The 23912-nt window shown below is 42.2% G+C and overlaps 1 protein-coding gene across 1 annotated transcript in view; it reads left to right on the top strand.

The window, feature by feature from the left end:
- Positions 1-413: 413 nt before the first annotated feature.
- PRKRIP1 (PRKR interacting protein 1) overlaps positions 414-23912 on the top strand; it is a 30722-nt gene continuing 7223 nt past the window's right edge. Inside the window, exons 1-5 of the mRNA XM_036827098.1 lie at positions 414-576; positions 1200-1278; positions 2105-2205; positions 6030-6115; positions 6996-7063. Of these exons, the coding sequence (XP_036682993.1) occupies positions 451-576; positions 1200-1278; positions 2105-2205; positions 6030-6115; positions 6996-7063 (460 nt within the window). The 5' untranslated portion in view covers positions 414-450. The remainder of the gene's footprint in view (positions 577-1199; positions 1279-2104; positions 2206-6029; positions 6116-6995; positions 7064-23912) is intronic.

The following is a 23912-nucleotide window of genomic DNA, read 5'->3' as shown; positions in this document are numbered from 1 at the left end:
ACAAAAGAGATACAGCCCCAGTCCTCAGGGAGCTCGCAGTGACGTTTGTGCCGTCTTAAACACATTGTTAGAAATGGCAACGGGAGTGGACCAGATCCAAGGAACCGCCAGGACAGAGGCCCGGGGGCGGAGGTGGGGGATGCTGAGAGGTCGCGGTCGGGGGCTGGAGAGGTCGGCTGGGGCCGGACCCTCGGGCACGCAGGGCCACGTCTCCCCCAGGGACGTGGGCATTCGCTGCGCTGATTTGCTCAGAAACATGAAAAGAAATCAAGCAGCTTTAATCAAAATAACGCACCGGGGCTTCAAGCTCATGAATATTCAGCATCCTGCTTCCGGCTGGCAACTCCACTCCAGCCCCGCCCAGCTAGGAGACTGCGCTTGCGTCGCTGGCGCGCGGCTCTGTCGTCATACGCGTGCGCAGCCGCTCGCCAGAAAAGACACAGAGCTGTGATGGCGAGCTCGGCTGCCTCCTCCGTGCGACCGCCGAGGCCCAAGAAAGAGCCGCAGGCGCTCGTCATCCCCAAGAATGCGGCGGAGGAGCAGAAGCTCAAGCTGGAACGGCTAATGAAGAACCCGGTGAGACGAGGCGCGGGCTGACGGCCCTTCCGAGTCCCACCCCCTTCCCTTCCGGCGTCTCTGGGCGCTAGCGGGCCCTCTTTCCCCGCTTCCGAACTCTGGAACTCAGTACCCGAACCCCAGGGTCAGACCTTAGGAAGGAGTAGGCGGCCCCGGAGATAGTGAGCTATTTTCTGCTCTTATGTTAGAGCCAAGCCTGGATGAGGGCGCTGCGAAGCGGCTTCTCGTGCTCTAAGACCCTTTAACTTTGTGAACAGAAGCCTTAGACTGGAAAGATACAAACCGTGGGTTAGCACAAGGGTTTGTTTTCTTCTGAACAGCACTGATTGTTAGAGAGGCATTGGCCAAGACACCTGGGGTTGGAGGTTTCCAGCCATAAACGATGAGTCGCGTTTCTGAGTTCTGCCCTCAAAAGTTGAGTGTAGCCCTGGCAAGGCTGTGGGCTCTGATAGGACCCAGAATATACAGGATGAAGTAAAGGCAGAGGGAAGAAAACAAACTCAGCTTTGGGTGCAAGAAGCAAAGCAGCCTTCACTACTTCAGTTAAAGTTTTTTGGTTGAAAAAGATGTCACTTTGTCAGCCGGTTTATACATACAAATGCTTTCGTGTTTAAATGTTGCAGGACAAAACAGTTCCAATTCCAGAAAAAATGAGTGAATGGGCACCTCGACCTCCCCCAGAATTTGTCCGAGATGTAATGGGTAATGTCTTTTGGATGTGGGTGTGTGTTTAAATAGTTTTTAAAGTGTAGGTATTAAAAACTCTGCAGTTAGTATTTGTTAATTACATCCCTGATAGGAAGGAAAAAAAGTTCACTGATCCAGTATTTTGCTCTTACAATGAAGGGGTATTGTTGCTTGTGGTTTGGCGTTAGAGAACTTTCTTCTGCATTGTTTTTAATACCTTGCTTTTTCAAAATGGAAATAGTTTTTATTTTGTTGGGTTGTAAGTTAACATAACTAACTATAAAGAGAATAAATAACAGGTGTAAAAAAATTAGAACCACCTGTAATCTATCGTTCTATTTGTAACTTTTTGATACAGTCCTCCAAACCTCTTTATAGTCAAAACCACTCATGCTTAAGAAAACATGTTTACAAAAATATGGTTGCTCCACACATACTATTTGATATTTGATAACCTACTTTTTTTCACTTCATATATCATGGACATCTTTTCAACTAAGTAGAAACCTAGCATGTCAAATGTGAAATCATCTGGTGGGGGAGGGAAAGGTCACAGGCTCTCTTTTAGGTTTCTGGTCTCTGAACGATAGTCTGCTTGTCCTCTTTAATACTGCGCTAGAGTGGAATTTTTGGTGACTTCACATTCAACATTCACACAACAAATATTTAATGATACCTACAATATACCAGCCACTGTGCTAGCTTCTGGGGTACAATGGGGAATAGGGCAGGCTTGGTCCCTTCCATCACTTCTAGTATCTTTCTTTGGTCCCCTGTGATTAGGAGTAGCCTGTGTTGGTAACTGGATATCATCAAAAGCTCTGGACTGTCCTGGCTTTAGGTTCAAGCGCTGGGGCCGGCAGCGGAGAGTTCCATGTGTACAGGCATCTGCGCCGGAGGGAGTACCAGCGACAGGACTACATGGATGCCATGGCTGAGAAGGTTAGTGAGCCAGGAGGCTGGCTGACCCCTTGGGTTTAGGCAGTGTGCACTTAAACCTTAGAAGAAAGCACTTGAAGAAGAGTAGATACACCTGGTTGTGGCTTGCGTGAGGGCTGCCTTGTAAAGTCAGCACGAGAAACAGATGTCAGGTAGAGTCCAGGGTACTTTTAGGTCAGACCCAGCACGGCAGGATGCTCACACTAGGAAATGAATGAGGGGAGGGAGTCTTCCAGGTGGTGGAGAGCCCAGCAGAGTCCCTTTTCCCCTCCAGGCCATTTGCCATGGAATAGAAGCAGGATCTCATACCACTTGAGTTATTATTTCTTTAATTTTTTTTTTTTTTTTTTTTAATTTTTTTTTTTTTAATGCTATTCTTGTCTGCTTACATTCTTTTTATTTATGTATGTATGTATGTATGGCTGTGTTGGGTCTTCGTTTCTGTGCGAGGGCTTTCTCTAGTTGTGGCAAGCGGGAGCCACTCTTCATCGCGGTGCGCGGGCCTCTCACTATCGCGGCCTCTCTTGTTGCGGAGCACAGGCTCCAGATGCGCAGGCTCAGTAATTGTGGCTCACGGGCCGAGTCGCTCCGCGGCATGTGGGATCTTCCCAGACCAGGGCTCGAACCCGCGTCCCCTGCATTGGCAGGCAGATTCCCAACCACTGCGCCACCAGGGAAGCCCGAGTTATTATTTCTTTATAGTTTCTCTCTTTCTGGCTGAATGCCTGTAATTCCAGTTAGCTGTGTGTTTGGTGCTAGTAGTGGTGTGCTTTCAAGTGTTTTTGCCTCTTTGAGTGTTCTAGCTTTGAGACTGGCATTTCTTCATGACAGGTGTCAAATAATTGATTAAGAATGGAGAATTGCTGGCAGTTCCCTGGTGGTCTAGTGGTTAGGATTCAGTGCTTTCACTGCCATGGCCTGGGTTCAGTCCCTGGTCAGGGAACTGAGATCTTGCAAGCCATGCGGTGTGGCAAAAATAAATAAAGATAAAAATTAAAAAAAAATTTTTTTTTAAAGAATTGAGAATTGCTTTTGAAATTGTACTGTAAGAACTGTTAAGCTCTCCATTGCTTGATGGGAAAGGCCAGAAACCTCTCTCCTGTTGCTCTTAAGAAATATTCTTTTGGACATTTCACTTGTCTTCTTTCTGGAATTGAGTTTTGGAGTTATTTTATCCATGCCAAAAGTTTTGTTTGATTTTTTTACTAGATTTAAATTGAATCTGTAACTTAACTTGAATGAGAATGGATGTCATAGTGTTTAGTCATCCCCTCTAAAAACTTTGTCTTCTTTTATTTGTCTAATCTTTTTGTATCTCTCAGTGATCATATATAGAGATTTTACATATGTCTCCCCACGTTTGTTCAAAGATATTTTAAGTTTTTTGATTGCAGTGGTGGTGAGTGGTCCCTTAAAAATTTATTTGAATGGCCAAAATTGAGTTTGAAAAATACCTGTATGAGTTTTGAACAGAATGGGATCCTTGCCATGGTGGTTTTCACCTGGTATTTGCTTGTCCTGCAGCCCTTACTCGGCCCCCAGGTGTCGGTGGTTCTTCTCCAGCTACTTCTCAGTTCCAGTGAGGAGTTTCAGGTGACTTGTCACACAGCTATACCAGGTCACTGAAGGATTTGCACTGTTAGGAATAAACAGAACTCTGTATGTAGAAACTAACAGAAGCACTTTTTTATTTTTAAACTACTTTAGAGGGGAGGAAATAGAGCAGACGGTTGTCTCAAGTGCCATCAGTTAGTCTGAAGCTTTTATGTATTGATTAACGACCCAGAGAAAATACAGAAAAATGTTTCACAAACCTTGAATCCACACAAATGCAAAGGTTTTATTTCACATGGTGAAAGAGAGGCTCTGAGGTTAGAAGAAACAAAGAGATGCAAGAGAATCCTTACCTTCCACAGCGACTGTTAGATTGTCACCACTGACAGAGCACATCCGACTCCTGCTTGAGCCCTTGCCGGGGTCAGCAGCCAGCTGGGGGCTCCGTCTTGGTTGCGCTTCAGACATTTCCAGCTCAGCTTCTAAACAGATCAGGTGCTTTTAGTTTGAAGTCATTGCTTTCTAGCTGAACTCTATTAAAGCTGATTCCTTTCTTGGAAGGAGACCCTCCTTTTTAATTTCATAATTCTGCTCTCAGAGTTTCTGCATTAGTCTGAGCAGATCCACAGAGCCTGGCAGAGGTGTTGAAGCCACCTCTTCCTCCTCTGCTGGCTCCTTTTTTGCTCCATCGACCTTTATGGCTGTAACTAGAAGAAATAGAGATGGCACTTGTTTTTTATCAGTAGATGTCTTTATAGTTTACAAGAGCTTTCCTGTAGGTTATTGCAGTTCCTTAGTCTTCCTAAAGGCTCAGGGAAAGAGAAATTATTGTTTCCCCCATTTTATAGATGAGGAAGCTGAGGCTTAGAAACAGGGAGCTGCTAGGAAGAAATAATACAAGGGATGGATATATATTTATTTGTATGTATGTATGTACTCATATATACATATGTACACCTGTAGGTGTGTTTAGTAGCAGGTGACGGCAATACATGTTATGCTGCCTTAGAATCAGTCATTTGATAACCGTAGCGAGTTAGGACTTGAAAATTCCACGGTCGCAGCCCTCTGGCCACTCCATCCAGTGAACCCCCATCACTGTCTCTGAAGAAGCAACACTCCTGTGTGTCTCCTCACTGTCAGTACTCTACTGCGTTTCTGACACTTCTGGGCACCGATGTGGGGATTTTCCCCACACCAAGCAGTTCTGTGGCACCAGGTGAGTATCCTACAATTCAACTCAATTGTGACCCTGTCTACGTGGAGATAGCGCCATATCTCGAAGGTTAAGGCTCAGTCCTGCAAGACTGAGCCCCACCCCCAACTTCAGAGGCCAGCCACAAGTCCCTGTTTTCACCTGTGCTTCTGACCCACTGGCTATAAATCAGAGGTTTCCCATGGCCCCCTCCTCAGGTTCAAGTAATTTGCTTAGAGGGGCTCACAGAACTCAGGAAAACAGCTTACTAGTTTTCCGGTGTAGTATAAAAGGATATAACTCAGGAACAGCTGCATGGAAGAAGGGATGCAGAGCTTCCATTCCTTCTCCCAGCATCTCCAGTGTTCACCAACCCAGGAGCTATCCAAACCCAGCCTTTTGGGGTTTTTGAAGGCTTCATTATGTGGACATGATTAAATCACTGACTGTTGGTGATTAGTTCAACCCTCAGCCCCTCTCCCCTCCCTGGAGGTCAAGGAGGTGGGGCAGAAAGTTCCCTTGGCAACCAGCCCCGTTCCTTAGGTGCTTTCCCAAAGTCACTCATAAACTCCTTTGGTTGAAAGGGGCTGGTTATGAATAACAAAAGATACCTATCTCATCTTTATTTCTGGAGTTATTTCAGGAACTGGGAACAAAACTAAATATTATAATAAAAGATCCCCCTGTGGCTCTTATATAGGAAATTTGTAAGAGTTTTAATGTGCCAAAAACAGTAGATGAAGACCAAATATGTATATATGTTATGTCACGATATCACATTTTCCAAGGCCCTGGAGAACCAGAGCCAGTAGTGCTGCCTCTGCCTTCAGGGAATACTCAGCGTGCTCCCTCTCCTACTTTCCCTCTTACATTTACTTGTGCACCAACGGTATCTTAATGAACTGAGTTATTTCACCATCAGAGATCCATATATTGATTGCCTGCCTCACATGTGAGGCAACTTCTTAAAGTGGCCCTGGAGACCTGGATGTACCTGTAGCACCCCCAGTGGTGTGACTTCTAGAGTTTTCATACCCAGGCAGGCCAGAGTTTGTCTAACTGATGTGGTTTTTTGCAGCAAAAATTGGATGCAGAATTTCAGAAAAGACTGGAAAAGAATAAAATTGCTGCGGAGGAGCAGACTGCAAAGCGTCGGAAAAAGCGGTGAGGGCTTTGTGGCATCCCGTAACTACTGAGACTTAGGGCGGGAAATGTAGAAGTAAATAGTTGGTGAACGAGTCCTTGTAGTCAAAAGTTTACCTGTATGGCCTGTATAGGTCTTGGGTGTAAAGATCCACAGTGGGGACTTCCCTGGCGGTCCAGTGGTTAAGACTCCACGCTTCCAATGCAGGGGGCGCGGGTTTGATCCCTGGTCGGGGAGCTAAGATCCCACGTGCTGTGCAGCGCAGCTAAAAAAAAAAACCCACAGTGGAGCACCCCCGTAGAGGAATGGCTTTTCTTCCAGTACCTGGGGAGAGATCAAGTCACTTATTGCCCCCTGCCCCTGCCCCCAGCTTGCTACAGATTCTCCAAAGCTTGCTGGTCAGCACTTTGGTGGTGAGCGCGTGGATTTCTGTGTCTCCTTCATGTCGGTATTTTAACATCAGGTTTAATAACTTGCTATGAGCAAACTTCCCGGTTAGCTTCTCCCTTAAAGGAGGGTCTGTAACCTCCTTAAGTGACTACATGAGTGTACAGACTGCGCCCGTGCACGTGTGTGTGTTGTTTTAATAAATGCTCCCTCAACTTTTAGAGAGCTGAGCAGGATTCTAAAAATTGTCCCTAAATATCTTTGAATGAGAAAGTATCGCCAGTATTTCTGGATTGCGCTAATCACCTCAGGACTCCAAAGAATCTGATCTTGATTCATGAAGGAAACAGGTTGATAGTGTTGATGATGTTGGAGTAGCAGAGTCATGAGGAAGTATTTCTTTCATTTTATCGTAGCATTCGTGTAATTACTAAATTGCTAAAGGTTCTGTAAGTAGATGTTTATTTTCTAAAATATAAAATAGTTAAGGAATTAATTATTTTGCATTTGCAGCCAGAAGTTGAAAGAGAAGAAATTATTGGCAAAGAAGATGAAACTTGAACAGAAGAAACAGAAAGAAGGTGAGTGGTACCCACTTTTCTTTCGTGACCTTTCTTAGTGCTGATCGCAGTGGTTGACCTGTCAAGAATGAGATTTAGAGTTTGGAGTAGGTTGGCTGGCCTCTGAAGAAATGAAGGCTTGTTTCTATTAGTTTCAACTCGTTTAATTGCAAGTGTCAGGAAGCCAAACTGGTTTAAGCAAAAAAGAAACATACTGCCTCCCGTTTAGTCCAGGACAGACCTCCTCTCGGGCATGGCTGGTAAAGGAGCTCTGATGTTGTTGGCATTCACTGTCTCCTTCTGTCCCCTGGCTCCCTGTCCTCAGGGAGGCTCGCTTCCTCCTTGTGGTTGTGAGGTACCAGTAGCTGCTCTGGGCCACACCGTGGCTCATTCTTGCCTAGTAGGAAAGACAGGGGGTGTCCCTAGCAAAAGAGTTTTTGTGTCTCTTTGGCTCTTATTGAGTCACTTGGCAAATCAGTTAAGAATGCTTTTGGCTACAAGAGATAGAAAACTCAACTAGCAGTAGTTAAGCAAAGAGGAATTCTTTTTCTCACATAACAAGAAATCTGGTGGTAGGTGGCAGCCCAGTGTGGTTGAGTAGCTCAGTAGTGTCAGGCCTGGTACCCCTGCGGTTCTTTTGGCCTTTATCCTGTGGGCATGAGATGACTGCTGCAGCTCCTGGCATCATGCTTACGTTTAAAGCAGGAAAAAGAGGGGAAAGAAGTGTTGTGGTTTTTTTTTTTTTTTTTAAACTGAAGAGCAAAAGATCCCCCATCACGTATTACCTTGTATCTCATTGGTCAGTACTAGGTCACTTTGCCATCCGTTGCTGTCATCAGGCTAGATGAAAAGAAAACAGAATTGTCATGACTGTCTTTATCCATCACTGGATGCTGGGTACATTGTCACGCTAGACAGAATTGAGATTTGTTAGAAGGAGGGATAGGGGGTGAGTAGTGTGTCAGCATCCCACAGTGCCGCCAGTCCTGCCCACGTCCGAACCCATCACAAGGCCAGTGGTGCCAGCCACTCCTTTGGGAACCCCTGGGCTGCGAACCAGAGAGAGGTCCCAGGTGGAAAGGACCAAGGATACTAAGAGACGAAACAATGACAACTGGTCACCACATCTCTGAATTGGTGGCTATTCTCTGATTGACTAGACATGGTTCCTAATTGTGATTTTTGGTCTTAAGATAAAATCAGACCTGCACTGACATACGGAAATATGATTGGCCCCTTCCAGGACCAGTTTGCTTATGAGTTGTAAATGTACTATGTGACACACTATATATGGTATGGTTTTAGCCTGTTGCCTACCATTTCCGGGAAGAAATTATTTTACGGTACCAGAATGTGATTGCTAGGACATCATCCCTCAAATAAACCACCTCATCACGTTCCCTGCCCTTCCCCCAGCCCACACACACAGAGGAATGTGGAAGTACTTGGTCCAAGGGCAGGAGGATTGGGCACCCCACCAGTCTCATGTTCTGTTGAAGGAGGTACTGTGGCTTGGACCCCATTATATTGGGAAATAGAAAGGTCTCCTTGGCTCTTGGTAATTTGACCCTCCCTGCCCAGGGTTTGTTGTTTTTGCTGCTTGTTGTCTTTGTTGCTGTTTATGTGTTTAGTGACTTTCCTGAACTAACTCTGTACAGCTTATATTCTTTGTTGTGTGTGGCAACTGAAGTCTTTGCTTGGTTAGCTTAGTGGTCAGCTGAAGATTAGAGATTTCCTGAAATGCTTTGAACCAGTAAGCCTCCTGATCTTTGCCAAGGGGCTTTCTGTGTGTGGTGGAGCATGCCTTCACCATTCTGGCAGGCAGTTGACAGTTTTGCCTTAGCCTTCACTTCCTCCTTGCACAGAGCCTCAAGGTTAGCCAGAGGTGAGATTAGGGCCATCACTTGTCTGTCTTAGACATGTGCACAGCTCCGCACGTGCACGTGGCCTTCTAGATCACCAGCTTTTCCTCTTAAATTGTTGGTCAGTTTCTTGTTTGCTTCGACTGTTATCACTGCCTCAGGCAGCTATGATGTTAAACAGTTGCCACTGATTGTTTTTGACAAATACCTTGAGGAAAAGGCTGTTCTCACTGAGTCAGGTTGAATAAAGACAAGACAAGCCTTGCGAGTGGAAGTTTCCAGGGAGCTGCCAGACAGGTCAAATAGGGACAGTGCTCTGGGTATAGCACTTCTGAGGAACTCCCAGGGCAGTTTACTTCCTCCAGTGGCTGCTAGGCTGCTGGTTTTCACAGCTACTGTGAGTAGGAGGCTGTTGATTTGGGAGGCTACCTTGGATCTGCGGAGAGGGAGTAGGAAATAGGGCAAATTTTTTTTCTTAACAAATTTATTTATTTATTTTTGGCTGCGTTGGATCTTCGTTGCTGTGCGCGGGCTTTCTCTGGTTGCGGCGAGCAGGAGCTACTCTTCATTGCAGTGTGCGGGCTTCTCATTGCGGTGGCTTCTCTTGTTTCAGAGCATGGGCTCTAGAGCACAGGCTCAGTAGTTGTGGCGCACGGGCTTAGTTGCTCTGCAGCATGTGGGGTCTTCCTGGACCGGGGCTCGAACCCATGTCCCCTGCATTGGCAGGTGGATTCTTAACCACTGCGCCACCAGGGAAGTCCTGTTCTCTCTGGTTTTTTGTTTCTCTGTTTCTCCTTTCCTGTCTTCTTTTGGATTTATTTGAACATTATTATTATTCTATTTTAATTTATCGTGTTTTTAACTGTTTCCTTTTTTATAGTCTTTTAGTTGTTCCTCTAGAGATTACTGTATTTGTACTACTTTCACAGTCTACTTGGAATCAGCATTTCACCACTTTAAGTAGAATGTAGAACTTTTCATCACATAGATTTCTTTACTCTGTATGTTATAGTTGTCTTAGGTATTACATCTCCATACATTGAAAACCCCTTCAGATAATGTTACTTTTTTTTTTAATTGACCTATAGTTGACTTACAATATTATTTCAGTTTCAGGTGTACAACATAATGACTTGATATTTTCATAGATTGTGCACTGTACAGTTATTATAATATTTTTGGCTATATTCCTGATGCTGTATGGATTGGCCAAAAAGTTTGTTCGGGGTTTTCTATAACACCTTACGGGGGAAAAGAACAAACTTTTTGGCCAACCCAATACATTACATCCCTGTGACTTATTTACTATATAACTGGCAGTTTGTACCTCTTAATCCCCTTCACCTATTTTGCCCATTCCCCCATCCTCCTCCCCTCTGGCAACCACTAGTTTATTCTCTGTCAGTGGAGTCTGTTTCTGGTTTGTTTTTAGATTCCACATATAAGTGAAAACATGCAGTATTTGGTCTTACTCTGTCTGATTATTTCACTTAGCATAATACCCTCTAGGTTCACGCATGTTTCTCACAAATGGCAAGACTTCCATTCTTTTTTATGGCTGATTAATATTCGTGGTGTGTGTGTACATCTTCTTTATCCATTCACCTGTCAGTGAACACTTAGGTTGCTTCCATATCTTGGCTGTTGTAAATAATGCTGCAGTGAACACTGGGATGCACATATCTTTTTGAATTAGTGTTTTCATTTTCTTCAGATAAATACCCAGAAGTGGAATTGCTGGATCATATGGTAGTTCTGTTTTTATGATGTTACTCTTTTTGTTTTCAGTCATCAAATATATTTCAGAAATCTCAAGAGACTAGTCTTGAACAGTGACCAGATAGTTACCATTTCTGTTGCTTTTTCTTTGTTCCTGATGTTCCAGACTTCTATCTGGTATTGTTTCCCGTATGTCTGAAGAACTTCCTTTAGTCATTCAGTTAGAACAGTTCTGCTGGCTATAAATTATCTTAGCTTTTCTTCATATGAGGCTATCTTTATTTCACCTTCATTCCTATAGGACATTCTCACTAGATATAGAATTCTGGGTTGGCAGTTTTTATTTCAGCACTTTCGAAATGCTGTTCCATTTCCTCTGGCCTCCATGATTTCTGATTTTTAAAAAATATGTAGTTATTCAAATTGTTCTCCTATCATTGTTTTTCTCTGGCTGCTTTCAAGATCCTCAGATGTCAGGAATTTGATTATGATGTGTCTGCACATGGATTTCCTTGGGTTTATCCTGGAGTTGGGTTTGGAGTTCACTGAGCTAGTTGAATCTGTAAGCATGTATCTTTGTCAAATTGGGGATTTTTTTTTCAATCTTTTTTTGTCTCTGTTCATATTGGATAAGTCCTATTGATCTGACTTCGAGCTGTCTCTTCCCTGTGTCATCTCCATTCTGCTTATCGATTCTATCCAGTGAATTATGTTTTTCAGAAGTTTTTCAATTTCCATTCGATTCTCCTTTATACCTTCTATTTCTTTGCTGCAGTCTTCTGTCTTTCCATTTGTTTCAAGAGTCTTCACTCTTACTTCCTGGAAAAATATTTAAATAGCTACTTTCAAGTATTTGGTAGTTCCAAATCTGGGTCATCTTGACATTGGCATTTGTTCCATGCAAGTTGAGATTTCCCTGATTCTTCACATGCCGAGTAATTTTCTATGGATCCTGGACATTTTGAATATTATATCATGAGGCTCTGGTCTTGCTGATATTTGTTTTAGCAGACAGTCAACCTGGTTGTGTTTGGAACACAGGTTCTGACCAGCCTTCTGTAGATAGTGGTTCCAGTGTCAGTTTGGTTTTTAAAGCTTTTGCTGTGCTCGCAGACGTGTCCTGTGTGTGCCGCCCAGTGGCCAGTCAGGGTTTAGTTCTTTGAGTTCGGTTCTCAAAGTGTTTGGCATGACGATTAGGGCCAGATCCATGCATGTGCTGTCAGGGCGGGCCCAGGAGTTTACAAACAACTTTATGATGTCTCTTCTAATCCCCTCTCCATGATCTCCCCTGTAGTTTCTGGTTTCTTGGGGCTCCCCTTTTCAGACCTCCAGCCAGAAAGTTGGAGCTTGGGACTTTCCTGGTGGTCCAGTGGCTAAGACTCCAAGCTCCCAATGCAGGGGGCCTGGGTTCAATCCCTCGTCAGGAAACTGGATCCCACATGCTGCAACTAAAAAAGATCCCATATGGGGACTTTCCTGGCGGTCCAGTGGCTAAGACTCCAAGCTCCCAATGCAGGGGGCCCGGGTTTGATGCCTGGTCAGGAAACTAGATCCCACATGCCGCAACTAAAGGTCCCACATGCCACAACTAAGACCTGGCGCAGCCAAATAAATAAATAAATATTTAAAAAAGAAAAGAAAGTTGGGGCTTTAGTTACCTACTCTGCCACATACTTTGTACAGCTGCCCCTGCATCCAGGACTGAGTGGTGGGAGGACAGAGAAGAAAAGCAACAGAGTTTGCCCAGCCATCTTAGGACCACAGCTCCTCTGATCAGAGAGGAAGGTTCCCCTCCTTCAAAGTTTTTGCACATGCAAGCCCCTATTGCACCACAGTCGCTGTGGCCATCCTGACACTGGCAGGATTGCCTGGGAGCTAGGGTGTGAGAGAATGGAGAGAAAAGAAGAAACACAAGAATTTCCCTTCCTCTGAGCATTAGGAGTCCGCTTTCTTACTCCTTGAATCAGAAGTAGAAGTTTTCTCTTGGAACTGTGTCTGTGCCCAGTTTCCACTTCTGCGTATTGGATTGCCCTGAGTCCAGGCTGGGGGATACCGGAGGGAAGAAAGAAAAAAAAACAGGAAACACAATATTGTTCCAGTGGTACTTTGTATTCTGGTCTTTTTCCCCAGTCTGTGTGCTTTTCAGAGTCCACGCATTCTGTCCAGGTTCTATAGCTGTGTTCAGTGGAGAAACAGGGTCAAATGTGCTTGCTCTGTCTTACCTGGAACCCACCCTCTTATTTGGTTTTTCGAATCCAATTACAGGACTTGACATTTAGCTGTTGTGCATTTCAGCTTGGTGTTATTGGCTCCGTTGATTCAGGTTTCCAAAATCCTTTTGAATTCTGATTCTTGAATTAAGCATGTTACCATGTCAGGGGCAGGACTGATAAACATACCTCCTTTTGTCATTGGTAAAAATGCTGAGCCAGACTGGGCCAGGGCCAGAGCCCTCCAGCATCCATTAGCGAGCTCCATCTAGGCCAACATGGACCTGTTCACAAAACTCTGGGTGGAGTTATTCTCCAGCTAAGAATCAGCTAGACTCACTCTTCTTTCCTCTTACCCACAGAGGTGTCATTCTAAACTAAGATAATTTGAGGTCAGGGAGTAAGTACAGTAGGCATAGATTCTAGGCTCAGCTCTCACTCTGGCTCGCCCTGACCTTAGCATCTCCTGTTTGAGCAGAGGGTTTTTTTTTAATTTTAGTCTGTAAAATGATAAGCTCTTTTTAGATCTAAAATTCCACAGCTTGATAACTTTGCCAAACACCTTGCTGTAATGAAGATATAGCATATTTGGGCAGCAGGAGGGGCGGTTCCCTCACCAGTAAATCTAAGAACCTTTCAGAACAAGAAACAGGTTAGTTTGCTCTGAGTTTGTACTTAATGAACCTGTAGTGGGTCTTTGGAATCACTTAATAACTTTTTAGTAATCAGCTCTAGAATTGAAGGAGACAGGAGGCAACATCCCAGAGATGAGGTTTCTTTCTTTTTTTTCTTTTAATATTTATTTATTTATTTGGTTGCGCTGGGTCTTTTAGTTGTGGCAGGCAGGCTCCTTAGTTGCGGCAGGCATGTGGGATCTAGTTCCCTGACCAGGGATCAAACCTGCGTCCCCTGCAACTGGGAGCACAGAGTCTTAACCACGGCACCACCAGGGAAGTCCCCAGAGCTGAGGTTTCTTAAATCCCCCTTTTCTAGCCCCTTTTACACATTAGGTGCATGTGATGGTGCAGTTTTCAATCACTTTTCTTTAATTTGCCCAAGGCTATGAAGAGTATATGAGATGGTAGATTTCATCCAGAACCTCTAACCTGTTTAAAACGGCCTTGTGCCCTCTCACTGGGTCTCCCCCATCCTGAGCTTCAGTTCTATCAGAAAGATAGATGTTTGTGCCCATGTTGCATCATAGTAGCACAGTGTTCTTTCAAACTGAGGGATGTGATCCTTTACTCACTGGGTCATGAAATCAGCTTAGAGGTTACAGATGTTGGTTTTTTCATGGTTTTTTCAAACATGCATAAAGTAGACTAGAAAATATCAGAATGCATCACACCCTGAACAACTGTTTTGTGTAATTTTCTTTCATTTTCTATGTGGGCTGTGGGCTGCAGTCAAACAGATTTGAAAATCATTGTTATGACACATGAGCCCTGCTCTTCTACTTGTGAAGTTAGCACCTGTACCTATTAAAAAAATGATTAGTAATAATACATGGTTGTATATGCTTCGCACCAAATGAGCTGGATGGAGAGTGCTGTAGGGATAACTTCCTAAAGATGGTTTGTGTGCCGTTTACCTCACCCTCTCAGCTTCCTTCCTTATTTTTCATTTTGTGGAAGGGAAAGTAGGTTTTCTAGATGGTTGAAGTGAACAGAAACTTAATGTGATAATCAGTTGTGCCACAAGGTGGCTTCTGTGCGCTTCTGGGTTCTTGAGGGACTTGGAGATAAATTACTCGAGCTTTTTGGCTCTTCTCCTATAAAGTGGTAAGGGGCAGCTGGCTAGGAGTTCCGTTCTGTTGTTGGAGAGGAAATATCCCCACTTGTTGTCCGTGCTGGTCCAGCAGTTCAGTGAAGACGCCCTGCAGCGTGGGACTTGTCTGAATGATACCACAGGATGGTGTTAAGCCAGTTTGGATTATTGTGACGCCTTGAACTCCCAAAACGATGTATTCTGATACCAGTGTTACTTATCCTGACACAGGCTCACCTACCAGAGAAACCCAGGGTGACCTTAAGGTGATTTGTTGCTAAGTACGTCAAGGGCAGTTTCTTGACGGTGGCAGGGAGGAGAGAAATAGGTGAGGGAGATTGAGGTACAAACTTTCAGTTACAAAATAAATGAGTCACGGCTATGAAACGTGTAAGTGTGGGGAATATTGTCAGTAACTGTGTAATATCTTTGTATGGTGTCAGATGACAGCTAGATTTATCGTGGTGATCATTTTGAAATGTATAGAAATATTGAATCACTGTGTTGTGTACCAGGAACTAATATAGTGTTGTAGGTCGATTATACTTCAAAAACAAGCAAACAAACACTCATAGGAAAAGAGATCAGATTTGTGGTTACAGAGGTGGGTGAATGGGAGGAAAGGGAATTAGATGAAGGTAGTCAAAAGGTACAAACTTCTGGTTCCAAGATAAGTACTGGAGATGTAATGTACAACATGATAAAGATAATTAATACTGCTGTACATCATGAATGAAAGTTGTTAAGAGATTTCTCATCAAAAGCAAGAATTTTTTTTCTGTCTCGTTAATGCTGTATCTGTATGAGATGATGGATGTCCACTAAACCTGTTGTAATCATTTCAGAACTGGGGGTGGGGGGAAGCAGTTTCCCAGCCTCAGCACTGCTGACACTTTGGGCCAGATGATTCTTTGTTGTAAGGGACTATGTATATCCTGTCCATTGTAGGATGTTGAAGGGCATCATGGCTTCTACCCACTGGATGCCAGCAGCACCCACCCTCCCCTCAGTCACTGACAATCAAAAATGTCTCCAGACATTGCCAAGTGTTCCCTCGTGGGGGAGGGGGGCCACATTGTCCCCAGCTAATAAAATTCATATCTCAGCTGGTATCTGGTGTTTGGAAGGCACTCAATTTATTTGGGTTTTTTTTTTTATTAATTAATTAATTATGGCTGCGCTGGGTCTTTGTTGCTGCACGCAGGATTTCTCTAGTTGTGGCGAGCAGGGGCTACTGTTCGTTGCGGTGTGCGGGCTTCTTGTTGCGGTGGCTTCTCTTGTTGAGCACGGGCTCTAGGCACGCGGGCTTCAGTAGTTGTGGCACGCGGGCTCAGTATTTGTGGCTCGCAGGCTCTAGCACAGGCTCAGTAGTTGTGCCCGCGCTCCGTTGCTCTGCGGCATGTGGGATCTTCCCAGACCAGGGCTCGAACCCGTGTCCCCTGCACTGGCAGGCGGATTCTTAACCACTGTGCCACCAGGGAAGCCCCTCAATTTATGTTTTGGATTGAACTATTTGTTTCAGTGCCAAAACTCTTATACATATTATGTTGGAAAACTATCCATAGCCTTTGCGTCTTTTGAGAATAAAGGTAATTAATATATGATCATTTTAGAAATTTTTAGAATATGCAGAAAATAAAGTCAAAAATAAAAATTATCTATAATTCTTACTAAAAATAATCACTTTAACATTTTCACGTTTTTTATTTCAATTTTAATATTTATTATATAAATCTATATAATTATCATATTTACAGTTGTCCTACTTTTTCATATAACATTGTATCACATTTTCCCATGTCCTTGCAATTCCATAGTACAAAAGGATTTTTTTCCCTAGCGTAATCATTCATCTGTTTGTTTGTTTGTTTTTGCTTTGTTTTTTTATTTTTTTGTCTGAGTTAAGTCTCATTTGCGGCATGCGGGATCTTTCGTTGTGGTGTGGGCTCTTCATTGCGCGCGAAGCCTTCTCTAGTTGTGGCGTGTAGGTTTTCTCTTCTCTAGTTGTAGCGCACAGGCTCCAGGATGCATGGGCTCTATAGTTGTGGCGCACGGGCACCAGAGCACATGGGCTTTGTAGTTCGTGGCACGCAGGCTCTCTAGTTGAGGCACGCGAGCTCAATAGTTGCGGCATGCGGGCTTAGCTGCCCCGCGGCATATAGGAACCTAGTTCCCCGACCAGGGATCCAACCCACGTCCCCTGCATTGGAAGGGCTTCTTTACCACTGGACCAGCTTCTTTACCACTGGACCACCAGGGAAGTCCCCTTTCATCTGGTTTTTTTTTTTTTTTTTTTTTTTGATATTCTAGTTCCTTTGAATTTGTATATAAATTTAATTTTTTGGCTTTTTTAATGACATACAGTTGACTTACAATATTATATTAGTTTCAGGTATACAACATAGTGATTAGATATTTTTATAGACTAGACTCCAAAAAAAGGTGCTACAATATACTGACTATATACCCTGTACTGTACATTACATATTTTTTTTTCACACACACACACTGTATTTTATTTTTACAAGAGATAAGTAGACTGACACCAAGCATTGTACATGGATGACCACAACAAAAGCAACAATGATTGCAATTACCAAACATGAAACACACTCATACTATGTCATAATATTGACATTCAGTCCAGTAATCCTCCACTGTAACAGCTCCTTTACTTTGCAGTGAAAATTGATTTGTATATTCTTTGTCTCTGAGTCCTTGTGGGATTTTTTTTTTTTTAATTCAGACAGAAAGTCACAAAAATTATACTCATCCTCATCAGTTCACTCAGTCCCATGTAATTAATTTTTTTTTTCATCTTGATCTTTTGTTAGCACTTTTATGAGTTCATCAGTTTTTCATTAGAGTTCTGAAAATGCTTATTCATTCAGTTCAGCAGTACAGTCAGTTACCAGAAACCTGTACTTGTCAGAGTCTTTTCCATGAATTTCTTGAAGATGAAAGCCTTTTATAGGAACATATTTGCAAAGCATCAGAGTACACCCAGAACTGTCTGTAAATGACAAAAGACTTAAAAATGACCACTGTTAAAGATTTGATGAAAGTTCATAATAATGCAGTTGACAAGAAAATTAGTTATTTCTGAGATATACATTTTAAAGTAATAACTAGGATTATTACTTATAACATTATACCAGAACATATAAGATTTTTAGAAATTTCATGTAATGTCTGAAACATTTATATTAACATATTTCCATACATATTTCCATACAAATACAAATATAAGATTTTTAGAAATTTCATATAATGTCTGAAACATTTATATTAACATATTTCCATACAAATACAAATATAAGATTTTTAGAAATTTCATGTAATGTCTGAAACATTTATATTAACATATTTCCATACAAATAACCCAATGAAAGTTTAGTATTAGTTGTTTTGTTTGTTGTTTTATACTGCAGGTTCTTATTAGGCATCAATTTTATACACATCAGTGTATACATGTCAATCCCAATCGCCCAATTCAGCACACCACCATCCCCACCCCACCGCAGTTTTCCCCCTTGGTGTCCATATGTCCATTCTCTACATCTGTGTCTCAACTTCTGCCCTGCAAACTGGCTCATCTGTACCATTTTTCTAGGTTCCACATACATGCATTAATATACGATATTTGTTTTTCTCTTTCTGACTTACTTCACTCTGTATGACAGTCTCTAGATCCATCCACTTCTCAACAAATGACTCAATTTCGTTCCTTTTTATGGCTGAGTAATATTCCATTGTATATATGTACCACAACTTCTTTATCCATTCGTCTGTCGATGGGCATTTAGGTTGCTTCCATGACCTGGCTATTGTAAATAGTGCTGCAGTGAACATTCGGGTGCATGTGTCTTTTTGAATTACGGTTTTCTCTGGGTATATGCCCAGTAGTGGGATTGCTGGGTCATATGGTAATTCTATTTTTAGTTTTTTAAGGAACCTCCATATTGTTCTTCGTAGTGGCTGTATCAATTTACATTCCCACCAACAGTGCAAGAGGGTTCCCTTTTCTCCACACCCTCTCCAGCATTTGTTGTTTGTTGATTTTCTGATGATGCCCATTCTAACAGGAGTGAGATGATACCTCATTGTAGTTTTGATTTGCATTTCTCTAATAATTAGTGATGTTGAGCATCTTTTCATGTGCTTCGTGGCCGTCTGTATGTCTTCTTTGGAGAAATGTCTATTTAGGTCTTCTGCCCATTTTTGGATTGGGGTGTTTGTTTCTTTAATATTGAGCTGAATGAGCTGTTTATATATTTTGGAGATTAATCCTTTGTCCGTTGATTCGTTTGCAAATATTTTCTCCCATTCTGAGGGTTGTCTTTTCGTCTTGTTTATGGTTTCCTTTGCTGTGCAAAAGCTTTGAAGTTTCATTAGGTCCCATTTGTTTATTTTTGTTTTTATTTCCATTACTCTAGGAGGTGGATCAAAAAAGATCTTGCTGTGATTTATGTCAAAGAGTGTTCTTCCTATGTTTTCCTCTAAGAGTTTTATAGTGTCCAGTCTTATATTTAGGTCTCTAATCCATTTTGAGTTTATTTTTGTGTATGGTGTTAGGGAGTATTCTAATTTCATTCTTTTACATGTAGCTATCCAGTTTTCCCAGCACCACTTATTGAAGAGACTGTCTTTTCTCCATTGTATATCTTTGCCTCCTTTGTCATAGATTAGTTGACCATAGGTGCGTGGGTTAATCTCTGGGCTTTCTATCTTGTTCCATTGATCTATGTTTCTGTTTTTGTGCCAGTACCATATTGTCTTGATTACTGTAGCTTTGTAGTAGAGTCTGAAGTCAGGGAGTCTGATTCCTCCAGCTCCATTTTTTTGCCTCAAGACTGCTTTGGCTATTCGGGGTCTTTTGTGTCTCCATACAAATTTTAAGATGATTTGTTCTAGCTCCGTAAAAAATGCCATTGGTAATTTGATAGGGATTGCATTGAATCTGTAGATTGCTTTGGGTAGTATACTCATTTTCACAATGTTGATTCTTCCAATCCAAGAACATGGTATATCTCTCCATCTGTTGGTATCATCTTTAATTTCTTTCATCAGTGTCTTATAGTTTTCTGCATACAGGTCTTTTGTCTCCCTAGGTAGGTTTATTCCTAGGTATTTTATTCTTTTTGTTGCAATGGTAAATGGGAGTGTTTCCATAATTTCTCTTTCAGATTTTTCACCATTAGTGTATAGGAATGCAAGAGATTTCTGTGCATTAATTTTGTATCCTGCAACTTTACCATATTCATTAATTAGCTCTAGCAGTTTTCTGGTGGCAGTTTTAGGATTCTCTATGTATAGTATCATGTCATCCGCAAACAGTGACAGTTTTACTTCTTCTTTTCCAATTTGTATTCCTTTTATTTCTTTTTCTTCTCTGATTGCCGTGGCTAGGACTTCCAGAACTATGTTGAATAATAGTGGTGAGAGTGGACATCCTTGTCTCGTTCCTGATCTTAGAGGAAATGCTTTCAGTTTTTCACCATTGAGAATGTTTGCTGTGGGTTTGTCCTATATGGCCTTTATTATGTTGAGGTAGGTTCCCTCTATGCCCACTTTCTGGAGAGTTTTTATCATAAATGGGTGTTGAATTTTGTCGAAAGCTTTTTCTGCATCTATTGAGATGATCATATGGTTTTTATTCTTCAATTTGTTAATATGGTGTATCACATTGATTGATTTGCGTATATTGAAGAATCCTTGCATCACTGGGATAAATCCCACTTGATTATGGTGTATGATCCTTTTAATGTGTTGTTGGATTCTGATTGCTAGTATTTTGTTGAGGATTTTTGCATCTATATTAATCAGTGATATTGGTCTGTAATTTTCTTTTTTTTGTAGTGTCTTTGTCTGGTTTTGGTATCAGGGTGATGGTGGCCTCATAGAATGAGTTTGGGAGTGTTCCTTCCTCTGCAATTTTTTGGAAGAGTTTGAGAAGGATAGGTGTTAGCTCTTCTCTAAATGTTTGATAGAATTCACCTGTGAAGCCATCTGGTCCTGGACTTTTGTTTGTTGGAAGATTTTTAATCACAGTTTCAATTTCATTACTTGTGATTGGTCTGTTCATATTTTCTGTTTCTTCCTGGTTCAGTCTTGGAAGGTTATACCTTTCTAAAAATTTGTCCATTTCTTCCAGGTTGTCCATTTTATTGGCATAAAGTTGCTTGTAGTAGTCTCTTAGGATGCTTTGTATTTCTGCAGTGTCTGTTGTAACTTCTCCTTTTTCATTTCTGATTTTATTGATTTGAGTCCTCTCCCTCTTTTTCTTGATGAGTCTGGCTAATGGCTTATCAATTTTGTTTATCTTCTCAAAGAACCAACTTTTAGTTTTATTGATCTTTGCTATTGTTTTCTTTGTTTCTATTTCATTTATTTCTGCTCTGATCTTTATGATTTCTTTCCTTCTGCTAACTTTGGGTTTTGTTTGTTCTTCTTTCTCTAGTTTCTTTAGGTGTAAGGTTAGATTGTTTATTTGAGATTTTTCTTGTTTCTTTAGGTAGGCTTGTATAGCTATAAACTTCCCTCTTAGAACTGCTTTCGCTGCATCCCATAGGTTTTGGGTCGTCATGTTTTCATTGTCATTTGTCTCTAGGTATTTTTTTATTTCCTCTTTGATTTCTTCAGTGATCTCTTGGTTATTTAGTAATGTATTGTTTAGCCTCCATATGTTTGTCTTTTTTACGTTTTTTTCCCTGTAATTCATTTCTAATCTCATAGCGTTGTGGTCAGAAAAGATGCTTGATATGATTTCAATTTTCTTAAATTTACTGAGGCTTGATTTGTGACCCAAGATGTGATCTATCCTGGAGAATGTTCCGCGTGCACTTGAGAAGAACGTGTAATCTGCTGTTTTTGGATGGAATGTCCTGTATGTATCAATTAAATCTATCTGGTCTATTGTGTCATTTAAAGCTTCTGTTTCCTTATTTATTTTCATTTTGGATGATCTGTCCATTGGTGTAAGTGAGGTGTTAAAGTCCCCCACTATGATTGTGTTACTGTCAATTTCCTCTTTTGTAGCTGTTAGCAGTTGCCTTATGTATTGAGGTGCTCCTATGTTGGGTGCATATATATTTATAATTGTTATATCTTCTTCTTGGATTGATCCCTTGATCATTATGTAGTGTCCTTCCTTGTTTCTTGTAACATTCTTTATTTTAAAGTCTATTTTATCTGATATGAGTATAGCTACTCCAGCTTTCTTTTGATTTCCATTTGCATGGAATATCTTTTTCCATCCCCTCACTTTCAGTCTGTATGTGTCCCTAGGTCTAAAGTGGGTCTCTTGTAGACAGCATATATATGGGTCTTGTTTTTGTATCCATTCAGCCAGTCTGTGTCTTTTGGTTGGGGCATTTAATCCATTCACGCTTAAGGTAATTATCGATATGTATGTTCCTATGACCATTTTCTTAATTGTTTTGGGTTTGTTTTTGTAGGTCCTTTACTTCTCTTGTGTTTCCCACTTAGAGAAGTTCCTTTAGCATTTGTTGTAGAGCTGGTTTGGTGGTGCTGAATTCTCTTAGCTTTTGCTTGTCTGTAAAGCTTTTGATTTCTCCATCAAATCTAAATGAGATCCTTGCCGGGTAGAGTAATCTTGGTTGTAGGTTCTTCCCTTTCATCACTTTAAGTATATCATGCCACTCCCTTCTGGCTTGCAGAGTTTCTGCTGAGAAATCAGCTGTTAACCTTATGGGAGTTCCCTTGTATGTTATTTGTCATTTTTCCCTTGCTGCTTTCAATAATTTTTCTTTGTGTTTAATTTTTGCCACTTTGATTACTATGTGTCTTGGCATGTTTCTCCTTGGGTTTATCCTGTATGGGACTCTTTGCGCTTCCTGGACTTGGGTGGCTATTTCCTTTCCCATGTTAGGGAAGTTTTCGACTATAATCTCTTCAAATATTTTCTCTGGTCCTTTCTCTCTCTCTTCACCTTCTGGGACCCCTATAATGCGAATGTTGTTGCGTTTAATGTTGTCCCAGAGGTCTCTTAAGCTGTCTTCATTTCTTTTCATTCTTTTTTCTTTAGTCTGTTCCGCAGCAGTGAATTCAACCGTTCTGTCTTCCAGGTCACTTATCCGTTCTTCTGCCTCAGTTATTCTGCTATTGATTCCTTCTAGTGTAGTTTTCATTTCAGTTATTGTATTGGTCATCTCTGTTTGTTTGTTCTTTAATTCTTCTAGGTCTTTGTTAATCATTTCTTGCATCTTCTCAATCTTTGCCTCCATTCTTATTCCGAGGTCCTGGATCATCTTCACTATCATTATTCTGAATTCTTTTTCTGGAAGGTTGCCTATCTCCACTTCATTTAGTTGTTTTTCTGGGGTTTTTTCTTGTTCCTTCATCTGGTACATAGCCCTCTGCCTTTTCATCTTGTCTATCTTTCTGTAACTGTGGTTTTTGGTCCACAGGCTGCAGGATTGTAGTTTTTCTTGCTTCTGCTGTCTGCCCTCTGGTGGTTGAGGCTATCTAAGAGGCTTGATGGGAGGCTCTGGTGGTGGGTAGAGCTGACTGTTGCTGTGGCGGTCAGAGCTCAGTAAAACTTTAATCCACTTGACTGTTGATGAGTGGGGCTGGGTTCCCTCCCTGTTGGTTGTTTGGCCTGAGGCAACCCAACACTGGAGCCTACCTGGGCTTTTTGGTGGGGTTAATGGCAGACTCTGGGAGGGCTCACGCCAAGGAGCACTTCCCAGAACCTCCGCTGCCAGAGTCCTTGTCCCCACAGTGAAACAGAGCCACCCCCTGCCTCTGCAGGAGACCCCCCAACACCAGCAGGTAGGTCTGGTTCAGTCTCCCCCAGGGTCACTGCTCCTTCCCCTGGGTCCCGATGCGCACACTACTTTGTGTGTGCCCTCCAAGAGTGGGGTCTCTGTTTCCCCCAGTCCTGTCGAAGTCCTGCAATCAATTCCCACTAGGCTTCAAAGTCTGATTCTCTAGGAATTCCTCCTCCCGTTGCCGGACCCCCAGGTTGGGAAGCCTGACGTGGGGCTCAGAACCTTCACTCCAGTGGGTGGACTTCTGTGGTATAAGTGTTCGCCAGTCTGTGAGTCACCCACCGAGCAGTTATGGGATTAGATTTTACTCTGATTGCGCCCCTCCTACCGTCTCACTGTGGCTTCTCCTCTGTCCTTGGACGTGGGGTATCCTCCTTGGTGAAGTCCAGGGTCTTCCTGTCAATGATTGTCCAGCAGACAGTTGTGATTCTGGTGCTCTCACAAGAGGGAGTGAGAGCACGTCCTTCTACTCCGCCATCTTGGTTAATCCCCCTCATCTGGTTTTTTTAAAAAAGTTAAC

The sequence above is a fragment of the Balaenoptera musculus genome, chromosome 15 (genome assembly GCF_009873245.2).
Source record: "Balaenoptera musculus isolate JJ_BM4_2016_0621 chromosome 15, mBalMus1.pri.v3, whole genome shotgun sequence".
NCBI classification, from domain to species: domain Eukaryota; kingdom Metazoa; phylum Chordata; class Mammalia; order Artiodactyla; family Balaenopteridae; genus Balaenoptera; species Balaenoptera musculus.
Note: the sequence above shows the minus strand (reverse complement) of the source record. Positions and strands in the feature narration are given on the sequence as shown.